This window comes from Onthophagus taurus, chromosome 6 (genome assembly GCF_036711975.1).
Source record: "Onthophagus taurus isolate NC chromosome 6, IU_Otau_3.0, whole genome shotgun sequence".
Classification (NCBI taxonomy): Eukaryota; Metazoa; Arthropoda; class Insecta; order Coleoptera; family Scarabaeidae; genus Onthophagus; species Onthophagus taurus.
In genome coordinates this window covers 22513337-22533088 of record NC_091971.1, presented here as the reverse complement: position 1 = coordinate 22533088, position 19752 = coordinate 22513337, and the positions used below count along the sequence as shown (strand labels likewise).

The window sequence follows — 19752 nt, the reverse complement described above, 5'->3', positions numbered from 1 at the left end:
ATCTCTCGTCCACTCCTTAACCGACGACAGCCGACACTTCCCGATTCCATTCCCACATATGTTGCACCTCAGGAATATATCTCATCAATATCGGTGTATAAATGCAGTGAAAAAGAATCTGTCTGTTGATGAAAGCTTGATCCATATAGATTTTTCTGAAAATTACTGCTGTAAATATACTGAAGAAGTACAATCTGCACACTTTGGCTCTTCAAAGCTTCAGATATCTCTTCATACCTTAGTTGTATATTACAAGCATCCACACAATAACTCAACAGACCATATCTCATACTGTACAGTATCAAGTAGTCTTCGCCATGACCGCTCAGCCATATACGTGCACTTAGGATATGTTTTTGAAGATATTAAAATGATTGTTCCCAGGGTAAGACATATCAATTTCTTATCGGATGGACCATCCACCCAATATAAGAACAGAAAGATGTTTTATTTTATTGCCACACACCTGCACAAAAAATTACAAGCAGAGACAATTCGATGGCATTATAGTGAAAGTGGCCATGGAAAAGGAGCGCCTGATGGTATTGGAGGCTGTATCAAACGTACAGCAGACTCAAAAGTCGCACAAGGAATCGACATACCAGATTGTGATACATTAGTAAAAGTGTTACAAAAGTCAATAAAAGGGATCAAAATCTTTCGTATCGATGAAAAACTAATCCCTATTATTGACGAACTGACCCCAGAAAATATTCCTACGTTTCAAGGTACGATGAAAGTTCATGAAGTCACCTGGATCAATAAACGAAGGAATAGACTTACTTTCAGAGAACTGACATGTCTGTATTGGGAACCCGGCAAGCTTTGCTTACACTATAACTTGGGATCTATGGAGTATAGAACACCTATGCATTATAGCGCTATATATACAGATTCATCATCATCAGATGATGATGTGCCATTGAGTTGACTTCGGAATAAGTTTGATAGTTAAGATGTTAGGAACAACATTTGGAATTAAATTATTTGTCAACTCCGTTACCACTTCTCAACTCCGTTACCTCTAAATATAACATTATTTTCATTATTTAATTATATTCTCAAAATACAAAAGTTTTGTTATACTCATATGTTTTCTTCTATAAATATATAACCTAGAAAAGTAATTACACAAATTTATTACTTGTAAACCTTTTTTCCAAGCTTTCTGAGAATGACACAAGTACTACATTCTAGTAAAGTTTCCCGATTAAAAACTGAACCACCCTGTATATTGCAAGTTATATGAAAGTGCCCATATAAATAAAATTACACCTGTGACTTTTCAGATTTTTTTTCAATATTCTGATAAGGTTGCTGAGTCAAGAGGTACAAATAAAAGATAAGCATGTACATGATAACAACGATTTTTATTCAGCTTAGGATCCCACTTATACATTAAACATCTCAATTAACAGTTCTGCACTCAATGTAACTTCGAATGGTATTGAAAAAGTTTTCCAAATTGGCAAATTAAAAATGTCAAAAAGAATTGTAAAATAAAATTAAATATTTTAACCATTAGCATTTAAACAAAGTTATTAATTACTGTATTTATAACATTTTTTTAAAAATCATTAATTTTAGAAAAAAAATTAAAAAGATTTTAAGTTCATAGAGAATGTTTAATTAATTTTTGCATTAACTGCTTTTAATCCTTTAACTCCCAAATTAGTAACTCTGTATAAAGCTCCGTGTTGTGGCGGAGGAAGAACTGCACCGTCAATTTCAAAACAAGCAGTCGTAATAAAGAGTTCGTCTAAATTTTTTCCACCAAAAGCAACGGAAGTTACTTGTTTTGCTGGAATCTCAATTATTTGTATAATGGTATTTTTCTTTCTCGGGTCAATTTGAATAACTTTTTGACCGCCAAAAATTGCAAACCAAATGTTACCATCAGCATCGATCGTTTGACCATCAGGGTAACCATCAATTTTCATTTCATCCAAAGAAAAAATTACTTGTTTGTTACCTTAAAAAATTATATTTTTTTTAATTATTTTTTTAAGGTTACTTCAAGTGTACTTATGTTTCCTGATTCAAGATCGAAATCATATTGATGAATAGCTCTTTGAAAGGTGTCGATGTAATACATTTTTGTATTATCCAAGCTCCAAGATAAACCATTCGAACAACCAATTCCTTTAACATGTCCTTTTAAACCTCGTTTAGTATCAAAACTGTACAAAGTTCCCATTTCCGGTTTAATATGACCTTTAACTTCTTCAGCACCCATCGTACCTAATTAATTATTTTTTTAATTATTTAAGAAGCTTTTTTAAATCGATATATACCAGCCCAAAGTCTCCCAGATGCATCACATTTAGCATCATTAATTCGATTTCCCAAAACATCCGGATTTGTATCAACTTCAACAAGTTTTTTCAAATCAGATATTTTATTACTAACTCCATCCCATGTTATAACAACAATATCTCTCTCTTGACTGATAAGGAATTTATTTTTTTCACCTTCAATTGGTATTATAAAAGAAGGACTTTTATCTTTGAAAATAAAAATAATTGGTGGATAAGTTGCCTATAACTTTATGAATCAAGGTCATTTTTTAAAGATAACTCACCTAACACCGCTTCAGTATGTAATTTCGTAACGGGGTCATATTTATGGATAGATTTACTGAAAATGTCAACGTAATAAAGACATTGAGTGGTAACATCCCAATGGGGACCTTCACCCAATTCTGTTGTACCTAAAAGACGCTCAACAATCACCATGATTCTTTTCAAATATCGAAAGAGAATTAATCAAAGAATGAATCACGTCGTATTGCGATCACCACGAAAGCTAACTGACTATTAAATGAGTTATTTAGCGTTGTTGATACGGAGACTTCTAAACATGTTATTTCATATTTGCTTTGATAATACGGCATCATTATCAAGTTGTACTGTTTTTTATTGTATAAGATTATTGCTTATCAAATTGTTGTGAAGGAAAATTACATAATGATGAAATAATATGGAATTTTCTTCAGGTTTACGAGTTAATTTAAAGTTACAAAGAAAACATTAAAATTTTAATTAGAAATTCTCTAAATCAATCATCAACGATATTAATGGATTCTTTAAAAATTGAATACGAATCAATTAAAATTTTAATTAAAATCTTTCCGTAATCATTATTAAAAAAGCTTTTATAACCAAAATATGTTATCAATATCCGAAAATTGAACGACCTTAAGGGTTAATTAAAAAGAGATACAAAAGTACTATAAAAACTCAAATTTCGAAAAATAAAACAACATTCGAATCTTTTTATTCGCAATGGCACCAATAGTCGAAGTTGTCACTGAAAGAGTAACTTTAGGTGAAGGTCCTCATTGGGATCCATACATCCAAAGTCTTTTTTATGTCGACATCTTAGGACAAAGTGTCCATAAATATACTCCAGCAACAAACGCTCACACACAAGCTTATATTGGTAAGAATTCAAAAACAAACAATAATTTTCTTATATTAACTTTATTTACAGAAGGAGGACCAGTATCTTTACTCGTACCAGTTGAAGGTCACTCTGATCTTTTCTTAATTAGTATAGGTCGGAAATTAGCCGTAATAACCTGGGATGGTGTAAGTGAAAAACCATCGAAGATTGAAACGTTAATTGAAGTTGAAAATGAACCGGAAAATCGCGGGAATCGTTTTAACGATGGTAAAGCTGATCCTGCTGGAAGATTATGGGCGGGAACTATGGGACCTGAGCCAGAAATTGGAAAATTAGAACCGGAAATGGGTAGTTTGTACACGTTAATTGGAAAAGCGGAGGTAAAAAAGCATTTATCGAAAGTTAGCATTGCTAACGGGTTGGCTTGGAATACCAAATTGAAGAAAATGTATTATATTGATTCACCAAAAAGAACTGTTGATCAATACGATTATGACATTGTTAAAGGAACTATAAGTAAATTAATTTTAGGTTTAAAATATCTTATTGTTAGATTAATTTATTTTTTTTAGCCAATAGAAAGGTGATTTTTGATTTGGATTCCCATAAAATTCCCGGTGTTCCCGATGGGATGACCATTGATACAGATGGAAACTTATGGGTTGCTGTTTTTGATGGGGGTTGTTTATTACACGTTAATCCAAATACATCGGAATTAATTAAAAAGCTTACTTTTCCTTGCAAACAAGTAAAAAGTAATCTTCTTTTAATTTTTCTTTTATTGATTATTTTTTTTTAGATAACTGCAGCAGCTTTTGGAGGACCCAATTTAGATGAACTCTACGTAACCAGTGCTCGATTAACCGTGAAAGGTGTAGAACAAAAAGAACCTGCTGGGGCAGTTTTTAAGGTTACTGGAACTGGTGCTCGGGGGATTCCAAATTACAAAGTTAATTTAGATAATTTGAAATAATTTTGATGTTTAATGTAGTAAAGAATCAATTATGATTGATTTTTAGAAGGGTTAATAAACAATATTCATAAAATAATGTTTGTGTACCATAACTCCTCAATTGATGCCACATTGATGGTGTCGTTATTCTTATTCAGACTTTCAAAATATTTAAAGATTTGAAACAAAACAAAAAGTGAAGGACAAATATATGAAAAAGATTGTAGTGTGATAAGATTGTGTAAAATATAACACAAAAATTTAAACATTTGTGCTGGCACTTAGTGAAGTGATGGCTTAGGCAAGGAGAATATATAACGGCATGTGGTAAAACCGTAACCTACTCAGGGAATGACGAAGAAAATCAAACGGAGTGGGTATAACAGAGATGTTCCATGTATCTGATAACTAGAATCCGGAATTTATGTAAATTGCATATTATTTACTGCTGATAGTACGATTAAATGCTTTCGGATCTAGACGAATTACGTGAATAGGAATTGAATGACGCCTATTAATTTTTACATATTTGGCATATTTCTAAGTTTTTCGCATATTTTTGCATATATTGCATATTTTCACATATTTTCATATATTTTACAATATTATAAGTTTTGAAACTACAACGTCGATTCCTTATTTATTACTTGAGGTTTAATTCATATTATGGTCAACCGTCGCGACGCACTGTTGGGCGTCGCACGTTCATCGAGGGCCCGTCGTTTTTGGCGACTTAGGCCCGACGCGGGTCTTTATGTAGCTGGCGTCTACAATAAAAAATGATGTCCACGAAGTTAAATTTGTTTGAAAACACATCATTCTACGAGTCGATCTTAAGCTGTACAAACTTTTAAGTATTTCAAAAATGCCGAAGGTGAAAAATTATTTGGTGATGTCTTGGATAAAAGGAATTCCTGAACTTATTCTGCAAGAAGAAAATGTGTTTTGTAAAGCATGTGGTAAAACGGTAAGTTTATATTTGTCATATTTTTCAATGTAAATTTAAATAAAACTAATAATTACAGTTTATAAAGTCTAGATTAAAATTATAATCGATTCTACCAGTTTGAATTGTAGTTACGGGTGTAAATAATGGAAACATACTCCTATAACCACTGACCAAGTAAAGAACTGAGAACGTTTCCATTATTTACACCTGTAATTTAAATCACGCTTTTATTGAAGTCATCCTTAAGATTGTTGTTGTAATTTTGAATACTTTTCTTAATCTATTTTATTCCATGGGTTTTATATTAAATTAACTTTGTATGGCTAAAGTCGATTCCAAAATGTTTGTTTCTTACTCTTAAGCTTTTGTTGCAGGTTGCTTGTGACCGCAAATCTCAGATCACGCAACATGTTGCTACCGATTTACATAAGAAAAAAACTCACCAACTTAATCAAACTAAAATGGCTCAACAATCTTTGAAGCAAGCTATTCAACCAGAAACAACCAAAAATGAGCAGCAAATATTTAATGCAGGATTATGCAAAACCTTCTTGGCAGCCAACATTCCATTTCAAAAATTGCAAAATCCTGAATTAAAAAAATTTTTAGAACAGTATTCTGGGCGTATTGTACCGGATGAAAGTACTTTGCGCAAGGGCTACGTAAATGAAGAGTATGTTAAAATAATTAGGACTATCAAAGAAGTAGTCAAAAACCACTACGTATATTTAATAGTTGACGAAACTACCGATTATTGTGAAAGATATATTGCGAACTTGCTGATAGGTATTGCAATTTAATTCATGTGACGTGCTTAGCTCATGGTTTGAATAGAGTAGCAGAGGAAATTAGGAATCAATTTCCAGACGTAAATGCGTTAATTAGCAATGTAAAAAAAAATATTTTTGAAGTCTCCTCTCAGGATCCAATTATATAAGGAAAAATTGCCTAATGTTAATCTACCACCAGAGCATGTCATTACACGGTGGGGTACCTGGTTAAATGCTGCAACATTTTATGCCTTACATTTTACGTCTATAAAGGAATTAATCATGGATTTTGAGGAGGAAAATAATCAAGCAATTAAAAAATGCAAAGCACTATTAAAAAAAGCGACATTAGGTTCAGAATTAGTGTTTATTCAAAGTAATTATGAGTTTGTCAGTAGGATTATTTTAAATTTAGAAACGCAAGCAATGTCACTAAATGAGTCTGTTGGATTAATCGAGGAATTTGAGACTGGTGTTAAAAAAGTAAAGTCTAGGTAAAGTAGGCCAAATTATTAATAAAAAGTTTTATGAAGTATTAGAAAAAAATCACGGTTATATATTGTTATCAAAGGCGGCTAAAATAATTAGTGGATATTTAAGCGATCAGATTAATATTGAGCCAAATTTAATTAGTAACTTTAAATATGCACCCATAACATCTGTAGATGTAGAGAGGAGTTTCTCGAGCTACAAACAGATACTGTCTGATAGACGATGTAACTTCTTAGTTGAGAACATTGAAAAATATAACATTACTGCAGGGATTTAAATATTTATATATACATCGATTTTTATGTATGCTGAAGTTTGTAGTTGCCTGTTTATAAATATATTTTATTTAGTTGTATTTAGTTTGTATTATTAAAATAAAAAATTATTTTAATAAAATAGAGTTTTTAAATGTTTAGATGTTATTTTGAATTGAACCTATTAAAAAAATACCGACTTTATATATAAATTAATATACTATTTTAACAGTAGTACAAAATGTATGCATGTTAAAATATAAACTTTGCATATTTTTATATGAAATTTGCATATTTTCTTATATTTACTCCATATATATGCGCATATTTTGCATAAATTTTGTACATAAAATTCCGGAATCTACTGATAACTTTGATTTAATTTTAACAAATTTTCCCCTGATCTCAAACATATCTTTGAGTGATAATCCATTGGTTCATGAGGACATAGCGCACACAACCCTCGAATTTTCATGCACAGCAATTAATCAACCTAATTTGAATAATAAATCAAATGTTACATATAACTATCGTAGGGCAAACTTTGATGAACTTAACCAATATTTGACATCAATAAATTGGACCTTTGAACTGCGGCATGGCAGCATTGAACGTCTCTTGAATATTTTTTATTTTCAGTTGAGGTACGCAATTGAAAAACATGTACCTAAATTCAAAGAACGACCCGGGGGATACCCAGTGTGGTTTACACCTAGCACTATAAGGGTTCTCGGTGAGAAGAAAAAGGCCCACAGGAGGTGGAAGTGGTATGGGAACCGGATCGATTATTTGTCTTTCTCATTGCTGAGGGGTCGCGCTAAACATCTTATTAATACCGATTATAATAACTACATTCAACGTACAGAATCAAATATTACAAGTAATCCTAAGCACTTCTGGTCTTTCCTTAGGCGTAGGAGGGGTGCAAGTGGTGTTTCAGCGGTGATGACACTGGGTGACTCTGTTGCTACGGTCGGTGAAGACATTTGCTCTTTATTTTCAGATTGCTTTGGCTCAGTTTTCACTGCTTCGGCGGGTGCTGGGCCGGCTTGTTGTGATATTTCTGTGGGTTGTTCTGGAGCCTTATGTTTTGATCGCGCGGAGGTGGAGGTGGCACTGAGGGAGATTGACGGGACCGGGATCGGATGGTATTCCTGGTTTCTTGATAAAAAATTGTTACAAGTCACTTTCAGTTCCCCTTACTATTTTGTACAACGTCTCCTTAAGTACTTGTGTTTTTCCGTCTGCCTGGAAGCAAGCTCACGTTATACCAATATTCCAGTCTGGTAACCGTAATGATGCGTCCAATTACAGACCAATATCTCTTTTGCCACAGTTCAGTAAGGTTTTCGAGAGGCTTGTATATAAACGTTTATTTTTTACTGTTAAGAGTATGATTGATCCCAGACAACACGGGTTTCACGCTGGTCACTCGGTCGTGAGCAATTTGCCACTATACTCGGATTATATTCTTAACTCACTTGAACAACTATACCAAGTTGATGTTATTTATACTGATTTCAGCAAGGCTTTCGATCGAGTGAATCATGAACTTCTGCTGAACAAGCTGGCAAAATTTGAAATTAATGGCAATTTCCTTTGTTGGATTGCATCTTATATCCGGGACAGAACTCAGATTGTATCAGTGAATGGTTATCTATCCGACCCTATTCAGGTTCCATCTGGGGTCCCGCACGGCAGTCACCTTGGTCCGCTACTTTTTACTATTTATATTAACGATATCTTCTCTGTTATTAAACATGCTCAATGTTTAATGTATGCTGACGACCTTAAACTTTTTCTGCGTATCACGTCTCCGCGTGACTGCTCGAAGCTTCAGTTGGACATAGTTGAGTTGCAACGGTATTGCGAAGCTAATTTCATGACGCTTAACCGATCAAAATGCAATGTTATTACTTTTAGTAGAAGATCAAATGTCATTCATTTCGATTACAACTTTGATCGGGATGGTATACAACGAGTATCCTGTATTAGAGACTTGGGAGTCATGTTTGATGAGAAATTGTTGTTCAGAGAGCACGTTGATGGAGTAGTTAATAAAGCTTGGCGCATGTTGGGGTTTGTTATTAGGTCTACTGAGCATTTTTCTAACATAACTGCAATTAAAACACTGTATTTTGCTTATGTTTACAGTATTCTAAACTACTGTAGCGTTGTGTGGAATCCTCATTACCACATACATATCGATAGATTGGAGCGGGTTCAGAGAAAATTTTTGAAGTACTTGTGTTATAAATCTCATCTAGTGTATGATGACTACGACTCTACTTGTGCTTCTTTACGGTTTCTGTCCCTCCGTCAGCGTCGCAGCTGCAATGATTTGCTATTTTTTTTCAAAATTCTCAACAATGAGTGTGATTGCGCCGGGCTCGTTAGTTTGATTAATATTCACGTTGCACCGAGAAATTTGCGATATAATTTTTTGTTCTTCACTCCGGCTGCGCGTACGAATGCGTTCCTCCACTCCCCAATGATGAGAATGGCAAGAGCGGCTGATCGTTTCCCAATTGACATTTTTCGGTGCATGTATCCGGTATTTAGACGTATGGTGACGACTGTTGCACTGGCCTCGCCGACCGGACTGGTCTGATTATAGTTTGTCTCTAATTTTACATTAAATTTAATCGGAATTTAATCGAATTTTACTCGTCAATTGTTACTTATATACATACATATATATATATATATATATTTTTTTTATAGGTATTTTTTGTATAATTTTATGTTATGAATTACTGTTATTTACTTCATTTGGTTTGCGTCTCTATATGTATTTTTTCTGGCTTATATTGCGCTGATATTTCTGTTTGATTTCTTTATGTCAATTTTGTGATGCAGTATTATAGGGTTTGTCCCGTTCTGTATCCATTTGTATATAAAACTTTGATAATGGGCGATCTAAATCATTAAAAAAAATATGGCCCAGGAAGTAGAAATAACAACGGTGAATTATTTGTATACTTCTGAATGAACAACGACTTAGCAATTGGAGAAACATTCTTCCCACACAAAGCCATATACAAAATATCTTGGACGTTACCAGATTGGAGAACACAAAACCAAATAGATTATATAGTGATAAGCAGAAGGTGGCGAAGCTCATTACTAGATGTGCGAAATAAGAAGGGTAGATATGATATTGACGATTAGCAACAAACAGGCAAATACTACAGGGTAAAAAAGGAAAACTGAACGTGGTCAAATTTCACAATCTTTTCATACAACTATGTCAAAACGCAAACAACAGAAAGAGAAGGAAACGTCAAAACATTAACAGATACAAAGTCGGAATCACTTAAATAACACACAATAAAAAGGCAGAAAAAGACATAATTAAAACAAACAGAAGCATACTGGGAGAGAGGAAAGAACTCAAGAAGGAATTGATAGCAGATGATACGTGGAGGCTGATACAGTAGAGAAAAGAGATGAAGCAGAAAATCAACCAAACAGATGATATAAACATGAAAAGAAAACGAAGATACTAGAATGTAAACATAGGGATAAAGAGATCAGCTAGGAGAGACAAGAGGCAGTGGATCGATCGACTCATGGAACAAGCAGAGGAAGTGAGTAAAAAGAAAAATACAGGTGGTCCATTTAACGTGAGACATAAACGTGATTTTACATAAAAATGAACCAAAATATGAAAGTTGTTCTGTGCAAAGGGGGAAACCATATACGATAACCTTTGATTATATATAATATGGATTGAGCTAACTGAATATATCTACTAACAAAAATGTTGCTCAAGGTGAATAGACGCAGATGGAAAGCGATAATGTGAAAGTGTAACAAAGATAGATATATTATATGTCAGTACGCTTCTATATCTATCTTACTTCTATCAGTACACCCATTATATGGCAGTACGCTTCTATGTCTATCTCGGTTCGATCACCTTGCGCAAGCTATCTCTCTCGTTGGCTCAATCCATATTATATATAATCAAAGACGATAACCAATTTTTTAAATGTAAACGATGAAAATTATAATTAATTTATTTTTGTACTTTTTTACTGGTTTATTATTCTTAAATTCAGCATAACATGTTTCGACAAATGTCATCTTCAGAATCGCTACAATACGATATTGAACAATATTTAATTGAATTTATAAAAATTAAAAGAAAGACTTACTCGTTAAATTTAAAAACTTGAGTTCAAAAAACGCACGTGCACTTTCAACATTTTAAACTATTACTTTTCTTTGTCACAATATTAAAGATGATTACAAATTAAATTTCAAAAATTAAAAATTTCGTAAAAAATATTTAAAATATAACAGATTAACACGTTAAAAAGTAAAGTTACATCGGAAAATCGCCGTTATGTCGAAAACGGCCGGGTGGATTTCCTCGCGGATTTGACCAAAATATGTCAAATAATGTCGGTTGTCGGATTCCATTATCAGTTTTTCAAAATAAGAGCTCCCTAATTTTTTAAGAGCGATTTAATGGAACTACAAATTAAAGAGAAGCAGTAGTAAGCTGTGCGGGGTGACGGGGGTTCCGTCCAATCGGAACAGATGGTGCGTCCCAGACAGGACGTCGCGCCTTATTTCTTTATGTAGGTAAGATAAAGGCGCGACGTACTGTCTGGGACACACCATCTGTTTCGATTGGACGGAACCCTCCTCTCTCCACATAGCTTAAAGTGCACGCGCATTTTTTGAACTCAAGTTTTTAAATTTAACGAGTAAGTCTTCCTTTTAATTTTTATAAATTCAATTAAATATTGTTCAATATCGTATTGTAGCGCTTCTGAAGATGACATTTGTCGAAACATGTTAACAGGGCCCGCTCTAGGGGCGGACCATCCGGACATTTGTCCGGGGCGGCAGCTCTAAAGGGGGGCTCAGAATGTGATAAAATTTTGATAATCGAATTTAATCGAAATTTTTGCTTGTCGATTTTCTCTTTGACGAAACTTAAAATGCAATTTATACTTTGTATTTGTATTTACTATTTTTGTAAAAACTAAAAAAAAATCCACAACTCTGAAGAAAACAATATTAAGGGTGTAGTTACGGTCCATACAAAATCCCTAAAAAACTACCTAAAATCTCCCACCAGTTTTGTTGAATATTATGTTTTTTTCAACTAAATATAATGCATTTTTATATAAACAAAGTCAATTTACATTTTTCAAGAAATAAGAATTTAAATTTACGAGCGTGTTACGTTCATAATATGGCAAAAGCTTCTTCGGTAGCCGCTAATTTCTTCAATATAATCCAGAAACTATATTTATTTTTTTTATCATCTACGTTTCGGTGGGCAATACTTTTGAAACATATTAAAGGATTAACTTTGAAACCATTGAGTGCCACTAGATGGGAGAGTAGGATAGAGGCCTTAAAGCCTTTACGATTTCAAATAGGAGAAGTATACAACGCTTTACTCAGCATTTATGAAAATCAAGATATTGACAATTTAATAAGAGACGATGCTTCGGGATTATTAAATTGTATTAAACAGTTTAAGTTTTTGTGTTCGATAGTTGTTTGGTACAAAATCTTAAACTGCATTAATCCTATAAGCAAAGTAATGCAAACAAAAGATTTCGATCAAGCATCTGCACTTGACCTCTTACAAAATTGCAAAAAATTCTTTAAGGATCTTCGATCGGACAAGTCTTTCAATGAAAGTATAATTGATGCAGGAGAGCTGGCTGCCGAAATTGACATTGAAGTTAATTTTGAATCAACAATTCCACGACACCGCATACGAAGAAAAAAAATATTTTCTCATACGAATCTCGAGATGAACCGATTGAAGATCCCAAAGAAAAATGTAAAATAGAATTTTTTTATTTTACAATTGACCAAGCACTAAATGCACTAGATACTAGATTTGAACAACTCAATCACCACAGTAGCTACTTTCAATTTTTATATAACATATACGATTTAAAAAACATGTCTAAAGAAACATTACTAAAACACTGCAAGGAATTGGAATGCATTTTAGCTGACGGCAAATCTGCTGACATAAATGGGGTAGAATTAACAGAGGAAATTTTTGCCACTGTTAATTCTTAATCCTAAAATTAATAATCAAGTTAAATTTTGTCCCAAACCTAAGTATTGCCTTAAGAATATTGCTCACTATACCAATAACTGTAGCAAGTGGAGAAAGAAGTTTCTCTAAATTAAAATTAATTAAAAACTTTTTACGATCCAATACCACACAAAATCGTCTCAATGGTTTAGCCATTTTGGCGATTGAGCATGAAATTGTTGATCAGTTAAACTTAAAAGACGTGATAAAAAAGTTTGCGGAAATAAAAGTCAGAAAAAAGTTTCTTCTAAGTGATCTTAGTGTTGTTGATGTTGCTTACTTACATATAGTTTTTATATGACATAAGTTTTGTTATGTGTAGTAGCAATAATATATTTTATTTTACTGTTTTTCCTTACTTGAATGTTAATTATATTATATATATATTTTTTCTAAATATACGTTTTCTGTGTTTTAAAAGGATTTGATTTTTATTTGACTTAAAAAGTAGATAATTTAAAAATGTACAGTGTCAGCCAAAAAGTTTGTATCAATAAATTAGCTATATATTTTTGATAGCATAGCTTTATATGGTTGATTATTTGATGCAGATTTTTTGGAAGCCATTGTATGTTTAAAGGGCGGTAGTTTGTCTTTTTGTCCGGGGTAACGTAAACGCTAGGGAGGGCGCTGATGTTAAGCTGAATTTAAGAATAATAAACCAGTAAAAATGTACAAAAATAAATTAATTATAATTTTCATCGTTTAAATTTAATATAATACTGGTAAAATGGATTACACAATCAACATTGATTATTTTAATTTTTTAAATGGTAGGGTGCCATTATATTTTATTGTAAAATTTGAATTTGTGGATAAAAGTAAAGGAATTACAAAAATTTTACTGTGTGGTTTCGCCAGCACAACGGCAAAACATCTTTTGAAATAAATTGAAACTTTTTCAGAAACAATTAACTAACGTTTATAATCTAGCAAGAACAAATAAGATTTATGAATTTTTAAACATTTTCCTACCCGCTTCGATACATTGTCTTTAGTTCTTAATTCTTAGAATACTATTTAAGAATGCTCAACAAAAAAAATCCAGAAGAGGTAGAGGTGACCTGGCTCGTCGGAAATACCTTTGGAAAGAGGTCTAAAAGGTTCCGACATTTCTCCGCCTTTGTCAATTTGATAATAGAATAACGTATAAAAAACAAGAGTTCGTGGAACTGCTTATGTCGGCATTTTCAGAATATCGCTTTCAGAGACTTAATTGGTTGAATTGTTTTAAAATGTAACAGGTAAAACTAAATTTGCATAAAAACTGCTTGGCAACAAATTCTGAATTCATTCCATAGTTTTACATTAAGGCAAAGTGTTTAAACTAAGTTATTAAATCATGGATACTCTAAGTATGGCAGAAAAAGTAGAAATGATTTTTATTTATGGAGAAAGTGGCAGAAAAGTTGCTGATAGTATAGCTTTGTATCGAGAACGTTTTCCTGATCGAAATACGCCTTCGAGAAGTACCTTTTACAGAGTTGTGAATGATTTCACTAACACTGAAAATGTGGAATCAAGAAAAAGAACTCGGCGAGCAACTGTAACTACGGAAGAAAAGGAAATTGCGGTATTAGCTACCGTTGAGGTAAATCCTCAAGTTAGCACTCGACGACTTGCAATTGACGTCGGAATATCAAAGACCAGCATTTTAAGAATATTAAAGCGCAACAAGTATCACCCATACCACATTTCATTGCATCAACAGCTTTATGGAGGTGATTTTGAAAATCGATTAATATTTTGTCAATGGGCACAAGAACGAATGCGGTTAGACGTCAATTTCTTTGGTAACGTGCTATTCTTGGATGAGTCTACTTTTACAAAAAACGGACAAGTCAATACACATAACATGAACTATTGGAGTGTTGAAAATCCGAGATGGTTGCGTGAAGTAAAACATTAACAACCTTGGTTGGTTAATGTTTGGTGTTGCATAATTGGTGATAAATTCGGTCCATACTTTATTGATGGTATGCTGAATGGGGAGAAGTACCGACACTTTTTAGATGACGTATTACCAACGTTACTTGTAGATTTGAGCAGGGAAGAAAGACAAAATATGTGGCTGCAAAATAATGGCTGTCCAGCACATTTTTCACATATTGCACGTGAAGCTTTAGATCAGGATTATCAGGATAATATTTATCGCGTAGTACCGACTACGCCAGAAAACATGAAAGAACGGATAAAAAATGCATGCAGAAATAGTAGCCAAAAAAACCTTTTAAGATGTAAAGAAAGTTTTAGTACAAGCACAATATTGAACCCCTGTATGAGGGAGAGCTAACAAATAAAACCAATACTAACAATAAACCATAAACCTCACCACCCCAAATCTTTTTTTGCAAGTACTGCTTACCGATTTTGGTGCAATTTATCATGTGATTTCTTTATACATTAAGTAGTACTTTTGAAAGAACTTATAACCTATATTTAAATGTATGTGGTGAAATAATCTAAGTCGTAATCTTGATTCATACCATTTTTAAGCGATCTGTCACTGCCAGCTCTCGTGGTTTCTACTATACACTTTTCTGACCTGCACTAACTTGACATGACATTGCACTTACTTACACTTCATTGCACTACTATTGGACTATGACCATGCACCAGTCACTCGTATTAATGAAGTTGGGAGCATACGTTTAATTCTGGATACTGTCACCTATGGCGTTGCTTTCGATTACAGAACCCATTTTGTCAATTTTTTGAGATGTCAGTTTGACTGGTTTGACCAGGTTTGACATAGTAATATTTTTATTGCGTTGTATTGTGTACAGTGGAAGAGTTGCTAGCGATTTGAAGAAAAAGCGATTTGTTGTTGTTGCTTTATAATAAGTATACTTCGATTGATGCGGAAGCAGCATTGGATAAATGCAATAAAATTAAAAGGAAACGATATGGTAAAAATAATAAAAAAATTAAAGAATAAAGTCTTTGTTATTCATTTAAAGACTTTTTAATAAACCCTGTACCAAATAATAATTTAATACCTAGTCATGTTTTTTTGTAAAACATTGTAAACGACAAAATTTAATGTGTTTAAAGTTTTGCACAGTTTGTAAAGTTTTGTCGCCAAGCAATGTTTTCGTAAAAAATCATCGATAAACCTTTCAAATAACAAATTTAATTTATATTTCCCGCCTGCCAATGATTTCAGCGCTGTAGGTGACAGTATCCAAAACTAATTGCGCATTTCAATCAAACGTTTATAGTTGCCCATCTATATAACAAATATATTATATCTTATCTATGACTATGACGTTATACGCGTGCCATGTCGTGCAGGGTAGTGTAGTCCCAACGAACAAAGTTAATATATAAGTCCATTATTTGTTAACTATTTAGAACATTGTTAATACCTATTGTTTAGCAACTAACTAAAGTAGTTTTTAAGGAAAACTAAAACGAAATGTCTTCACAATTTTATTTTAACCTCTCTTGTCAGAAAAATTTTGTTCACATTTAAGTAATTCCCCCTCATACTTCACATCGTTTACAACCTCTTGATGTTGCATTTATGTTTCCATTATGTTCATATTATACCCAAGGTGTCCAAAATTGGCTAAAGAATAATCCTGGAAAAGTTATTACAATACATGAGGTTAGCGAGATATTTGGTCAAGCATACATGAGAGCTGCAACAATTGAAACTGCACTGTGTGGTTTTAAAAAACCGGGAATTTGTCCACATGATAATCAGATTTTTCCAGATATCGCGTTTGCAGCTGCAGAAGTTACTGACCGTCCTATTTTACAGGAAATTGATGCCAATCTAGCTGTAGAAAATATTCCCGAAGCTTCAGCTAACGACGGCTCTGATTCACCAGAAAGTAAGAATGATTCTGCTGCAGAAGCCTCTAAAGATACTATAAGAAAAGAAAATATGCAGCCAGCTCTGATATCGACAAGCAAATTTTCAACTGAAGTTCTTCAAAAAATTCAAGACACATAATATCCACCTCTGAGGCAGATTCCAGTTCAAGGAATCAACAGGACGCTGCCAATGAAGTCCAAAATGCTATTTCCCCTAGGGATATCATTCCTATTCCTAAGATAGCTCCTACAGCAGTTAAAAGAAAATATAGAAAAAAGGATCTACAGCAGTAATTCATTTCTTAATGACTTGAAAACAGAAAAACAACAACAGAAAGCTAAAGAAGTGAAAAAAGAAAACTGCTGTAAAAAGAAAAGTTGCAGTTCAGGAATCTTGTGATGAAGAACAAAATATTCAGGAAACTCAGTTGTGCGACGATTCTAGTGACTCAGAAATATTTTCTGATGACGAAGACGTAGAAACTGAGAAAATTGGAAAAATTAAGAAACTTCATGCCGAACCAACTAAAAATCTAGATGTAGAGAATTATGTTCTAGTTGAGGCAACTAATGACAAACACAACAAAAAATTTGTTGCTCAAATTATAGATGTTTTAAAAAATAGTTACGAAGTTAAATTTATGAGGCAGTATCGAGGATACTGGTATATTATACATATTCGTATTTCCGGCTGTCAATGATGTTTCCACCATAACAAGAGCTGACATTAAAGGAAAACTGCGCCCACAAAAGTTAAGATATGGAAAAATTCAATTTTTATAAGCAGTTGATAAATGATTTTACGTTTTTTAAAGATTTGTTTTATTGAAATGAGTAAATGATTAAAAAAATTTGTTTTGGTTCATTTTGCCCCGCATGAAGATTGAACTTTTTGCACACCTTTCCTAATCTGTTTATATGATTTTACATAAAAGAGATTATTGTTTCCCTGGTATTAATTTATAAAGCCAAATGGTCCTGCAACACCCTGATTGAAAAAATATCCTATAATACATTTTCGTTTAATATCTATTTCATGACAAACCTTAACTGGTTCACTTTTCCCCGACTTCCCCACATGTTTATAAAGCGTTTAATACGTGATAGAACGACAAACGAATAATTTGTCTAACAAAACTCTTTTGGAACAGTTACATTGCAACAACGCATACCTATTATAACAAATCAAATTTAACTAGAATAATCAAACACTTACATGATCATCTCCACTGATGTTGAGAAGTAAACAGTTAATTTGCACATATAACATCAGATTGTTACCAAAATTAGTTTTAAAAATTGATTCTTATGTGAGATAAAGTCAATTTTACAACCAATTACCTTGGACACAATACCCAACAACCAATAATAACTTTTTGTGGACTTGATACAAACAACTGTTTCAAATCGTTATTAAAAATAATTTTAAATTTATAATAAAAAGGATAAATTAAAGTTAATTGAAGCATATTTTATATATAAGAATAAGCCAATACCCATAATAATGAAACTTGTTTAAACTTATTTAAAATTTGCTTTGAATGTTTCCCAACTTCAAATATTTTATGAAACTTAAAATACAATAACTTGATTTAGATAACACTAGACTTAAAAACACTAGATAGATTTATTAAAATAACAAATTAGAAAATGTTATTTGATTTAAAATATATCAAAATTATTATATTAAAAATAATAGATGCATTTGATTTAGGTTAATAAACATTTTTCGTTAAGAAATAAATATATATTTCTCCATTAACACATATTGCATACACAATGTTGTCAATAATTTTTTATTTAATATTGTATATACACAATTATTCTTTTTATTTTCAAACTTAAAATTGAGTGCGTCTATAAGAAAATTAAATTAAATGCCATTTGAATTTTGAAACTACACTCCATTCATATTAACATAAAAACTTCAAAATCACAGTCAAACCGCTTACATAAAGAAATACTCCGCCTCATTCTTTCCTATATACAGTTATTCTGACCATATAATCAACACGCAATAGAAATAAATTCAAGATTCATGCGCACATTCAAAAGTTTAGACTTATATTTGATTACTTTATTGTATTGACCTTAAAAAATGAAAAGAACACGAAAATAAATCGATTAGAATTTAAAACGTTAATATTTTTTTTACATTAGAAATCATCATCGCCATCAAAACCTAATAGATCCTCTAAAGCGCTACTTAAACCTGACGAATCCGGCTCATAAGTGTCATCACTATCACCGGAAATATCAGTCCAAAAATCCGACTCGCTTCCACTTCCATCATTTCCATTTTCATTACCATCACCATCATTATTTTCAATATTATCGTTATTATCACCAACAGCAGCCATTTCCATCAAAATAGGGCTACCATCGTCGTCATCGTCATCAGATTCATCTAAATCCTCATCATCATCTTCTTCCTCTTGATCATCTTCATCATCTTTCCTTCTACCAACGTCGTAAACACGAACAACAGACTCTTGAACTGAATGATACAAACCTTGATTTTCAACTATTGCAATTTGAGTATCAAATCGATTCACCGCTAAATCATAAATATTTCGTTTAACGTCAATTGTAGCTACGCTAGAATAATCGAGAGCATCTAAAGTTTTAAAACTCGTATCGAAAGTTGTATCTTCTTCAGTATCTTGTTCGATTGCAATCGCATAGATGGCGCTGTTCATTGGCGCAAAAACAACTTGGCATTGATTTAAAGATTGGACCGTTTTTAATAAATGAAACGTACGGATGTCCCAAACTTCCGTGTTTGAGACTATTTCTAAACCGTTTGGATGGAAGACGCCGCTTTGGGTTTGATTTAATTTGTCGAGTTTATGGATTTGTTTACCTGAGGCAACATCAAAAAGCACACCATCCGACAAGACCAGCTCGTCGTTATGACTAAATGTCGCTTTGTTTTTCGTGTAGTGATTGCTTTGACTTGTTGCTATGAATCTTTGGACTTCTAAACCAGTTGATACATCATATATCTTTTAAATAATACGTGATTA

At 32.7% G+C, this 19752-nt stretch overlaps 3 protein-coding genes across 3 annotated transcripts in view; 1 reads left to right on the top strand and 2 right to left on the bottom strand.

Moving 5' to 3' along the window:
* Positions 1–1351: 1351 nt before the first annotated feature.
* On the bottom strand, positions 1352–2857 carry LOC111418390 (regucalcin-like). The gene is made up of 4 exons (XM_023050925.2): positions 2582–2857; positions 2295–2504; positions 2026–2241; positions 1352–1972 (listed from the first exon to the last, which is right to left on the bottom strand). The coding sequence occupies exons 1-4, from the start codon at positions 2733–2735 to the stop codon at positions 1626–1628; spliced, it is 927 nt and encodes a 308-aa protein (XP_022906693.2). The 5' UTR covers positions 2736–2857; the 3' UTR covers positions 1352–1625.
* Positions 2858–3172: 315 nt separating this feature from the next.
* LOC111418391 (regucalcin) lies at positions 3173–4463 on the top strand. The gene is made up of 4 exons (XM_023050927.2): positions 3173–3441; positions 3493–3921; positions 3978–4153; positions 4205–4463. The coding sequence occupies exons 1-4, from the start codon at positions 3285–3287 to the stop codon at positions 4376–4378; spliced, it is 936 nt and encodes a 311-aa protein (XP_022906695.2). The 5' UTR covers positions 3173–3284; the 3' UTR covers positions 4379–4463.
* A 14021-nt stretch (positions 4464–18484) lies between these two features.
* The window catches only part of LOC111421652 (LisH and WD40 domain-containing protein mahjong), a 29185-nt gene continuing 27917 nt past the window's right edge, over positions 18485–19752 (bottom strand). Inside the window, exon 21 of the mRNA XM_071196327.1 lies at positions 18485–19731. Coding sequence (XP_071052428.1) covers positions 18883–19731 — 849 coding nt within the window. The 3' untranslated portion in view covers positions 18485–18882. The remainder of the gene's footprint in view (positions 19732–19752) is intronic.

Excerpts from the sequence above, each read along its gene's own strand:
- LOC111418390 (XM_023050925.2), bottom strand. The coding sequence starts at position 2,735 with ATGGTGATTGTTGAGCGTCTTTTAGGTACAACAGAATTGGGTGAAGGT. Across the intron at positions 2,505-2,581 it reads ACATACTGAAGCGGTGTTAG|ATAAAAGTCCTTCTTTTATA; the intron begins GTGAGTTATCTT and ends TTATTTTCAAAG. Across the intron at positions 2,242-2,294 it reads ATCTGGGAGACTTTGGGCTG|GTACGATGGGTGCTGAAGAA; the intron begins GTATATATCGAT and ends ATAATTAATTAG.
- LOC111418391 (XM_023050927.2), top strand. The coding sequence starts at position 3,285 with ATGGCACCAATAGTCGAAGTTGTCACTGAAAGAGTAACTTTAGGTGAA. Across the intron at positions 3,442-3,492 it reads TCACACACAAGCTTATATTG|AAGGAGGACCAGTATCTTTA; the intron begins GTAAGAATTCAA and ends CTTTATTTACAG. Across the intron at positions 3,922-3,977 it reads CATTGTTAAAGGAACTATAA|CCAATAGAAAGGTGATTTTT; the intron begins GTAAATTAATTT and ends TATTTTTTTTAG.